This window comes from Engraulis encrasicolus, unplaced genomic scaffold, assembly GCF_034702125.1.
Source record: "Engraulis encrasicolus isolate BLACKSEA-1 unplaced genomic scaffold, IST_EnEncr_1.0 scaffold_188_np1212, whole genome shotgun sequence".
NCBI lineage: Eukaryota > Metazoa > Chordata > Actinopteri > Clupeiformes > Engraulidae > Engraulis > Engraulis encrasicolus.
This window is the reverse complement of record NW_026945439.1, coordinates 75353-86699: the sequence shown is the minus strand read 5'-3', so window position 1 is coordinate 86699 and position 11347 is coordinate 75353. Positions and strand designations below refer to the sequence as shown.

The 11347-nt window shown below is 41.1% G+C and overlaps 1 protein-coding gene across 1 annotated transcript; it reads left to right on the top strand.

Annotated features, from left to right (window-relative positions):
* The first annotated feature begins 126 nt into the window (after positions 1-126).
* On the top strand, positions 127-10896 carry LOC134442635 (butyrophilin-like protein 3). The gene is made up of 7 exons (XM_063192685.1): positions 127-165; positions 265-417; positions 548-697; positions 9261-9323; positions 10021-10041; positions 10762-10812; positions 10880-10896. The coding sequence occupies exons 1-7, from the start codon at positions 147-149 to the stop codon at positions 10894-10896; spliced, it is 474 nt and encodes a 157-aa protein (XP_063048755.1). The 5' UTR covers positions 127-146.
* Positions 10897-11347: the final 451 nt, after the last annotated feature.

The following is an 11347-nucleotide window of genomic DNA, read 5'->3' as shown; positions in this document are numbered from 1 at the left end:
CCGATGCCCACTACAGGGGTAGAGTGTCTCTGGTAGGCCAGCTGGACCAGGGGAACGTGTCTGTGAGGCTGGAGAAGCTCACACTGGCAGACAGAGGAGAGTATGGATGCTATGTGGGGAATGAAGAGGGATATGAAAAGGCCAATATGTCTGTAGATGTTGAAGGTAAATCCAGAATATATTATACTTTCATCACCATAACACATCACAAGCGACCAATTATGGGTTCACAGATTAATATGGATCCATTTTATTTGTGAACAGTTGCAGGGACTCTTTCATTCATCTCTATAACCAAAGGAGATGGAGGACAGGTGAACGTTACCTGTGTATCAGATGGATGGTCTCCGCAGCCTACAGTTACCTGGACAGGTGGAGGAGGGGAGATCAAGGGTGAAAACACTGTCTACTCTACAGGTAATGACATACATACTGTACGTGTACCTCCTCTTCATTGTGACCATATTCCTGTATATTCCTTCTCTGTTCATTGTGACCATATGGAGGTCTGTAGCCTTTAATGTCTACATGGTTTTCTGTGCTTCAGATGAGCAGGGTTTGGTGCGAGTGACTTCCTGGCTGCTGCATTCTCCATCTGAGTCAGAGTCACTCTCCTGCTCTGTGGGTCTGTCTGATCAGGACAGGAGAGAGGGCAGGGTGGTACCATACATCTACACATCAGACCAAGGCAACACAGGTAAGAGTAATCTCCTTATAAGAGGAGATTGTACCTCTTTAACATATCATTGGATCTTTAACACAGGCGTACATTTTAACTAATGTAATATCCATTTACTACCTGACAGTTACACCCCCTACTCAACATGTGATTACATTCATGATGCACCTGAAGAGTTGAAATGGAAGTATTTAAAGATATGTATATAAATGTAGCTGGCATTTATTTATCAATATTTATCAACTAGGTGCAACATCAGCTTCATTTTGCTTCAAGAGCATTGAACCACGCAAACAAAAAACACATTTCACGATCAATACAAGTTGAATCATGTGATGTGTTAGCGCCCAACTGAAGTTCTGAAGGGTAAACAGCTGCCTGTCTGATATACGTAAAGACGGCGAGATTTCCTACATTACCCATAAACACTAGTCATGATGTAACCCACACCCATTGGCTGCCGTTTAATCACAAGGACGCAGCTTCACATTCACTGGCTGCATGTTTGAAGGCTTGAAGCCCGCGCGGAACCGGTGTTGATAAATAAAATGTCAATAAGAGGACGAGCGCGGATTACTTCGGTTTTGTAGGTTTTCAACGGGTGATAAAGAATGTGGCAGTGGTTAATGCAAGGTTAGGTGTCGGTGAATGCAAGTAATAACTGTAGTGACGCTGAAATTAAGTGGTGGTGGTGGAGCGAAAACGGCTTGGGCTGGACAGAGCAGGACAGCGCTGGGAGAATAATGTCAGCGTAGCTGTCAGATTCCTCGTCTGACATTTGCCAAGTCCTCGCAAATGCATACGATGGAGTTGCCGTTTCCTAATAACGCCCACGCGATCGCAAATACCCTGCATGGATTTGACATGGATGTGCGAGTAAGTGAAAAACAACGACGTTATTAAAGTAAGTTCTCCGTGATGTTATTGTTTGTTTATTTTCGACATATAGTGTAGGCTAGTAGCCTACTTGTCATAGTGCATGGTAGTATATTTAATCCTGGAGGAGTTTAAAGTCCTAAAGCAACAGCATAACGTGCATAATAAGATAAGACATCATACACGTTATTGCACACGTGTGTCTGTGTCTGTGAGTGTGTTCTCTCCTGTCCTCTCCCTTCATCTCTTCTCTCCTCCCTCTCTTCTGTGCATTGTCCATGGTATTTGACTTATGCTCTGTGGAGGATGTGAAGTTTTGTAGTGTGGTTATGTGTTTTTGTATAGCCTATGTTAAAGGTGTAGTTTGTGTGACTCGTGTTGAAGGCATGCTGTGTTTGTGTGAGGTGTAGGCTTATAGGCCCACTGTATGTGAGGTTTGAGTGATGGTGTGTGAGGTTTTGTAGTGTTTGGCTGTCTGTCTGTGTTTGGCTGTATGCTAAATGTCTGTGTATGTATGTGGCATGTGTGATGTGATTCACTGTTTTCAGAGGAAATGGAATAAAAACTAATAGAATGGAATACAATGGAATAGAATAAAAACTACATTGCAAATAATGAAAATAATGGGGGGGGGGTAATGAAATGGAATAAATAGAACTGGGGTGGAAATGTTTAAAATGGATGATGTGAAATGTTGAGAGGTAGACACTAGACAGGAGGTTGTGTGCTCATGTCAGTGGAGCTGGAAATAGGGATAGAGCACAGAGACAGGCTAATTTGGCAGCACGGAGGGGAAAGGAGGGTGGTGGAGGAGAGCATGGGCAGAAAGGGGCACATTTAAAAATTGCAAAGAAAATAAAATATTAATAGTAATTCAATTTAGTAAATAAAATATTGTCTTTTTCTTTTTTTCTTTTTTTTGTTGATGCGGGGGAGGGGGGGGCGGGGGGGTTGCGTTGGAGCTCGCGATAGTTTGTCACCTTTTTCAACCCTCCTGAGTTTGCAGGTATGACATATACAGTTCCATCTATTACATCTTAACAGTTGAAATCACATTGAAACGGTGGGGACTCTTAAGTTGACAGCTTGATATTTTGCACTGTGTACAGGCTTCACAGTTATAGTTAGATTGTAAACGCCTACTCCTTAAAGTTGATACTAGTACAGTATATTATACACAGTATACTTTGTATTTACCAGCATCAGCATTATTTGTAGTATATGCAGTGTGCAATGATTTCATTTTAAAAACGACATGTATGAGTTCTTAAGGAGAAGTCTTTTCATTTTCCAAGACATTTTCCAACACTGCAGCTTATCAACAGAAGCTTGTGGACTACATCTCTCCATCTTGCTAGCACGTCTTTGTGCCGTGCTGGTTAATATGCAACATGTGTTTTTTGTGTGCAAATGAGCTGCTGTAATTGTGTTATTAATAGATACAAATGTATTAAACTACCTCCTATAGGGCTCCTTAAAAACAGGAAGAAGGAAGATCAAGGACAATCGGGGAAAGGTAATTTCTTGCACACTTCCCAAAACCTATTTGTCAAAGGCAGGGTTTAAATTGGGGCAGAGCCCCCCGGAGCTGCGCTTTGCCTCCTCACCTCGGAGGGACTGGCAAATGGAGCTGCACTCCTGTTGCCCCACCGTCAGTGCTCATATTAAAATTTGACTTTCATACATTTTCACCTCTTCTTGAAATGTCATATATTTTTAGTAAATTTCCAATGATAGCAACATAAATGATTAAGGGACTCCTGCATTATTTTAATTATTATGCGATCTGCATTCAGCACATGCGCTGCGAGACACTACAATTTGAATTTGTATCAGATATTCTATTGCAATGTTGCAACAGTTGAATGGAGCGCTTGCCCTTTCTCGCAGCTAGAACTAGGCTACTCCGCTTCGAGTTTGTCACTACTTTAAGCCTGTTCACCATGCTTTCATGTTCATGTGCAAAGTTAGTAGGCTAGATACAATGCCTTTACAAAACGGAGGAAAGCTGTCATGACATCTGTTTTAGCTTTCGGGCAAAGTTAACCAAATTTAAAACAGTCATGCAGAATACTGTGATGTCTGCTACTTTAACAGCAGTTTGTTAATGAGGGAGAATCACCATCAAGTTTGGGACTTCCGTCCGTCAGAATGTGTAGCCATTTGATAGTAGGTTACGTTATCTGGGCTTAAAAAATGCCAGGAACGTTCTAAAGGTTTTAAGAAAGTAAGCAAATGACAGGGATGCCTGCGTGTCCATCCTAGCTTGCGTGTAGAACAACACTCCCTCGTGCGCTAGAAATAATTTGCTGCAGCGAGCTACAATATTTTGCCGCCTTTTGCCAAAGGTATTGCTTTAAATTAGGCAAAAAACCATTTAGGCTACTTGACGCGACTAATGTTATTATCATGAAAAGGCAGAGGGACGGTAGCCTAGCCTACTTCAGGACAAAATCACATACACAGTAAAAAAAGAACTGTTGTTTTAACGGAAAATTGCTGGCAGCAGTGGTTGCCAAAGTCTACCTTTAAACAAATAACGGTATATTTCCTTTTTACATTTTACGGTAAGATTATGGCAGCAGTGGTTGCCAAAGCCTACCGTTAAATAAATAACGGTATTTTTTTTTTTTTTACATTTTACGGTAAAATTATGGCAGCAGTGGTTGCCAAAACAGATTGGACAGATTATATTCAGGTGAGTTCAATTATAGAGTTACAATCAGACAACTGATTGGACTGATTATACTCAGGTGAGTCCAATTATAGAGTTGCACTCACATACAACTGATTAGACTGATTCTACTCATGGGAGTCCAATAAACATCAACTTAATTAGATACCTAAATAAATGCCCAATTGCCAGATTGTCTAGTGCAGGCAGGTGGACCAGTCTAGTATCATCAATGAAGGGTATGCAAATCCATTCTTTATTTAAAAAAGGCCTGAATATAACCTTAAGGAAAATGAAGGCCAAAGCTAGCGGGGCAAGCAAGCTAACAAACAAGCTAGTTAGCAAGCCACCATGCAGCCACCCTTACAACGTGACCTGCTAGCCGGGCCGGCCAGGTGAGGGCAGGCCAGCAGCCGGCCAGCCGGCCTTACAGCCAGCCAGCCAGCTAGCTAGCTAGCAACCAGTGAGCAGTACAATGCAACAGTCCCTGTTTAAAGAAGAAATGAAACGAATATTAATTGTTGGAATTTTACAGTTTGTGCTGCATATTACAAAAGTTCCAAGCTCTGTGATTAAAATTATATAGATATTGTGTGTGTAATAATTTATCTGGGAAGTCATGTTAAAACGTGCTCAAAATGAGCGATATTGTGTCCAGTAGTGCGAATTTATTGTCTTATGCGTGACGTCATAAGGTTGACACCAGAGAGAGTTTAGATTTCTGTTGACACAGTCCAACTCCGAACCCACAAAGTTATAGTAGTCAATGGCGGCGTCTATGGCTAGTAAATCAAAGCACGGTGGAAAATATTGTGTTCGTGGCAGTCCAAATGGTACAGGTTGCAACAAGTACAACTTGTACTACAAGCTTCACTGAAGGCATCTCTCTGCACAAGTTTCCTTAAGTCAAAAAATACTGGAACTGTTGCTGACAAGGAGAAGGCAAAACAACGCTGATCGTGTAGGAGGCATCGGCTTTTGAAGTGACCTAGATCAATGTTGTGCTCCGGGCGTTTTCCACCCCTCCTGTTGTTTACCTTAAAAAATCTGGAGACCGTGGACATGGTTGGAAATACACTCCTAGGCTACCACAAGCAGTGTCTATGGATAGCAGGTGTGCTGACGGATATCTCTAGCTCGAGTGCGACCACGGGTGAGTCTGGCCGACAGCCACTTAGCAGGATAGCAGCATGCTAAAGATGCTATTCCTCTCTGCCATTGTAGCACCCTAGTACTAAGGGTCCTCGGTCAATGCGCTGCGGGTCGAGGTGTTTCGTTACGACTCCATGGCCGTCGGTCGTGGAGTTATTGCTTTATATGCAACGAAATCGCCCCAGCATCCGAGCACGAACATCTGTGTTGTGTTATGACTCTATCCATGGCCGGCGGTCGTGCAGTTCTTGTGTTATGAAACAACAGCATCTGTGTCAAAATATACCTACCGACTTCCAAATTGTCGCATAATGATGGGTATAACGCCATTGTTTATTAAGATTACATTAAAACCATGCTATTGAGCTACTTAAGCATACGTTTTTAAAGTAGCTGATAGTGCAATTTCGCTAGGTTTCAACATGTGAAAGACAGTGCAGCAGCCAAAGCATCGTCCCCCCCCTTGTCACGTTGCCATAAACAAAAAAACAAGTATGCCGCGCTGGTTGATCGATAAGTTGTCGGCATAATAATTGAGATAACGCCATTGTTTAATAAGATTTTAAAGCTGGCTTTCAAAGTGCCACTTCGGTTTCAACCTGTCAAAGACAGCGCGGAATGTCACATGATCTGAGAAACCGGCAGCTGGCTGGCACCCTAACATGCTCCCATATTTTCCAGTTTACCACAGCACATACAGCCTACACTAATAGTGTCATATGATTGATAATATCTTAATAATGATCAGCGTGTAGCCTTCGTGTAGCCTAGTAGGAGCGCGGTGCTGTTTTGTGCCCGTCGATCCTGTGCCGAATATGGCATATCTTTCCAACCCATATGGCATATGGTGGTGCATCATCAAAGAAAAGTCTACTCGGCTTATTTGTGAGGCTTATATTCAACGTGAGTTTTTGTCACATAATGTTAGAGGTGTGTTCTTTCGACATGTCGATATTTGTATCTTAATGTTGGTTCCTTTATGAGATATGGGTCCTTCAAATGTATGATATTTCCGCAGCCAACCATACTCGCAAAAAGAGGGTGTCAACCGCATGACGTCACGCCCCTGTAAATATTGTCGCACCAAAGGCACGGTTTTAAGTTGCAGTTTCAACAAGTTATGTCCGGAAAAATGATTTAAAGTTGGATTGATGTTTTAGAAATAGGCCCAATATTTAATGTGAATAATAGATGAATATTCGTTTCATTTCTTCTTTAAATACATGTTTAAGTGAACCATGTGACCCGAGTGATGAAGCATTTGGCAGGTGCAGGCAGTAAGTTAATCATTGCATGACAGCCCTTAGCACTCAGGTGAGGTCAGGAATTGATTGATAGATTGATTCGGATGGGGTAGAATGACAGTTTCAAATAGACTGGGCTACTTCTAAGAGCTCAAGGGATTACTGTCCCAGGTAGACTTTTTCAGATTATACTAGCCTATAGGTATATTTTACACATTAAATGAGGCTAAACTGTAGGCTGTTACCGGAGAAATAATAAGTTGCAGTGAATTACTGCAAAATGTGCAAACTGTTGTCATTTGCAGTCCTTAACTGTTGCACAGTTTATTCAGTTGCCAGCTTCATTGTTGTCAAATCTACAACGTGGAGGCACCTGGAGCCAAGCAGACAATTCACAATTTGGTTCACTAACAGATGATTGAGTTTGGTTCACTTATAGGGGACTCAACAAAAATGGCTGCTCATGTTGCCAAAACATTTGAAAATTGGGGAGGCATGTTTTTCACAACTCTCAAGGGAGTTAACTCTCTAGCTCTCTTAGCTCAACAACTCGGATCCAGAGGAGTCAAATAACACTCTGTAGTGTTGCTGCAACTCTTGATGTTTAGATTTTGGCTGAACACCAGTCTAACTCTGATCAATCGAACTCTGGCAAATTTGCTGTGTACATATGTGTACACCAGTGAAAAATAAAGTCATGTACCGTTTCTTGACTACTTCATCTCACTTAACGGTATTTTCCAATATCTTCGTTTACAGAGAACAGTCCAGTATTTTCTACATATGACACCTGTCAAAAATAAAGTTATGTAGCGCTTTTTGACTAAATAGTGGCTTGCCATATTTAGTACAGAGATAAACTGTTTTACATTTTACGGTCACTGACTGTTGCAATTTGACAGTTTTTTGCCATAATTTCAACAGGCATTTTTTACAGTGTAGCTGAGTTGGTGGAAGGCCTTGTAAGCATATGGAAAACATCTTGAAATAGGCTTAAAAGAGTTCCTCAGTCTTAGGTTGCAACTAAAACATATGCACGGAATGACATAGTTGAAGTTCTGAACTAACTATGCCAAGACTACTGCTGAAATAACAACGTTACTGATAATCAGTCAGCCAAAGGGGCAATCTGTAAGGAAAAGACGTGCCCGAGTCAGAAGACTCTCTGCAGACTCCGCCTGATTTAAAGTGACAGTGCACACTTTCACTACATGCATTTTTACTTATTAGGCATAGAATGTGCTAATAAATGCATGCTAAACCCATGAAATCATTGGAGGATTAAAATTAAACTTGTGATCTTTTGAAATTGTTATTCACATCAGTAATATGAAATTCTTAATAGGCTTTTGATGTGGTGTTTTCTTACACCTTTGTAGCTTGATGGTGGAAGTGATGGTGGTCAGAATTAGTGGTTAGAATTAGATTTTGCCCCAGTAGGCCTACTGACAGTCCAACAGCATGCTGTTTCCAACTGACAGGAGAGAATATTAAACAGTAGGTACATAAAGGCATTAGGTGTGATAGGCCTAGGCTGGTCTAACTGTTTACCTATTTTTTTAGCAGTCTAATACAGTGAAGAAGTAATGAGGGTACCTTGCTGTCTTATAACTGAGTAATACATTGATTTATGTATGATATTAATTATAGGCTATAACTTCACAGAATAGTCCTACATGTATTTGCCTGATGGGCCGATAAAAAAAAGAAGCTATTTTGACCGCAAGTGAAAGGCTCCCTCACCTCCCGAAAGCCAATTTAAACACTGGTCAAAGGCCATGGGCAGGGTTGCCAGATGATGCTGATGATTTCCAGCCCAAAACATGCTCAAAAACCGCCAAGAAGACCCAGCCCAATTCTATAGATTTCTATGGCAAAAATTGGGCAGGTTTTTCTGCTAAATGCCATTTTTACCCGCACATGGCCATCCTAAGCAGCCCAATTGGGCGGGAAACAGCCCAATCTGGCAACACTGGCCATGGGTTACTGCTAAATATCTATGTAAACAATGTGTAGTTGATAATCATGCTATGCAGCTTTTGGATTGAGACTCTGGGTTTGGGCCAGGATTAAGTGCCCACTACCAATCTTAAAAGTAAGAGTAGTCTACCTGTGGACAACACAAGGCCTGGCTGAACGGATCATGAGGGTGACCTTGACAAAGTTGCACGGAGTAGTCTTTTTATTCTGCATGCTATAGTCATGGGTAAGCGGTTAGGGCGTCAGACTTGCATCCCAGAGGTTGCCGGTTTGACTCCCGACCCGCCAGGTTGGTGGGGGGAGTAATCAACCAGTGCTCTCCCCCATCCTCCTCCATGACTGAGGTACCCTGAGCATGGTACCGTCCCACCGCACTGCTCCCCATGGGGCGCCACTGAGGGCTGCCCCCTTGCACGGGTGAGGCATAAATGCAATTTTGTTGTGTGCAGTGTGCAGTGTTCACTTGTGTTCTGTGGAGTGCTGTGTCACAATGACAATGGGAGTTGGAGTTTCCCAATGGGCTTTCCCTTTTTCACTGTATTCTTCATCCTTTGAAGAGAAACTGTCCTTCTTTCTAAATTAAAATATTTACTATATAGGAAGTATAATGGTAGAAGACATGCATATAATCTTGTGTTTGTGTTCATGTTGGTAGATCTGGAGACACAACCGCTGAACAAGACAGGGGACGCAGCAAGACATGAGGAGGAGAAAACGGGTAAGTGTGGCCATCCATTGTAAATATGCTGCTGCAGCTTTTCTGTGAGCCAGGTTGAGGCTGTTTGCAGAGCCACTAGAATCGGTAATCCACAGTTACTTTCATAGTCTTAACAGCATTATGAGCTGTGTTTTTAGGAGTTCATGTTCATTTGGGTATGTCACATTGGATTTTGGCAACTTACAGATAAGACAGATGCATTAAGCATTACGATAACATAAGTAAAGAAACATAACCTCCTTGGTGGAGATAATGATAAAGTAGGTAGCTGTGGCCATCCATTGTGAATGTGCTGTTGCTGTGTTCCTCTACAGCAGGTTGAGACTGCAGAGTCACATACAGGCAGGCTAATTAGCACCTCTAAATGCATTGATAAATAGGGAAAAACTCCCAAAAACATTAAACCTGCATAATATCTCTAGCCATCTGTTTTTTTATTTTTTTTATTTACATTGTTCACTTAAAATTGGTAATATTAATCCTAGCTCGGTATAGTAATCGGTATAGTAATGTTTCAGTACAATGTACAATGTTTCGATCACTGGAACGGGCTCATCTGTTACACAGAAGACAGTTGTAATGTATGAAATTATATTATAGAGGAATTGTGACAACATTATTCATTATTGTCTTCTGAAAATGCCATTTCCAATTGTGTACTGACGAGACTTTCTTAATCGTGTTTTTTTTTTTGCAGAACTGGAGAGCAAGATGAAAGGTAAGACACATGACCCAGTGTGCAAGCATTTCAACAGCTCAAACAAGGTCAACTTTAAGAGTGATAATGTTTTAGAGGTTTATATGAACAGGTAGATCTCACCATTATTCTGCTGTTATTTTTGGCTCATGATTCTATACACCCCATGATTTTCAAAACATATACTACATCTAGTTAAGCTTTTTTCAAATTTACCAACATTATGAAATTAAATAATTTGAAAAACTTTGATAGAATATAGGTAAAATAGCTTACAACAGGCAACTAAAATGAAAACAAGTTCTAAAAATAGTGATGATGATGATGATGATTTGAAGACGGCCCATCACCCTGTATCTTGTGGTTGTATTGTGGACTGTAGGGTAACAGAACTCTGAAAGGGTGTATCACAAATCCAACCACTTGCACACAGCGATACGGGTGATACATGATTTCTTGATTAGACACAATATCATTACAACCATAATAACCATGGTGACAAATATTCATGCAGCTGATTGTAACTTTCTGTTAGCTGTTTTGATGACCACTATATGGCAATGTCCACAACCTGAGCCTACAACACTGGCAATCATGGTGTAGTACTCCAGTATTTTACCATTACCAACATTTTCTGGATAATAATCTATCTGGCGCAGAGAGCACTAGAATCCTGGCTGAGAGTCAATAGAAGTGTCGCTCCACTTTGCATAGTAACTGTGTATGTGTTAATGTTGGTAGATCTGGAAAAACAACTTAATGACAAGGCACAGCAAGAAAAACAGCTAAAAGGTGAGTGGTGTTCATACAGTAACTACATACACTCGCTGTATTATGACATGTGTAATCATGCTGGTAGCTCTGGAGAACACCTAGCGATGACAAGACATTGAATTTAATTCAATGTAATTCCAGTAACATACAGACACGTGAGTGTTATTTGTGAATAGGCTAAAGGTCAGAACTAAAATATAATTGATCAATGACAACTATTGAGTTGACAACTACATTGTTGTGAATAATGGGCAGTCACTTGATAGGAGCCAAATGGAATACAGAAATAGTGTTTTGGAAAATAAGGGTTTGACATCAAATGGGTCACCCTTCGAAATTAAGATTAACTATGGGTTTAGTAACAACTTGTTCTACCATGAAGGACTCGGTAGACCAAATAAAATTTAAGATATTTATTGAAACACTGAAGTATGCAGTAGTGATTCTCTTTGGCGTAGGGCCCTGTCTGCTTAGAATAATTCAGATGAAGAGGGCGCATATCCTGCCGATGGATAAGGCAGGGGGGCGAGAGCCTAACCCCCCTTCACAGGAC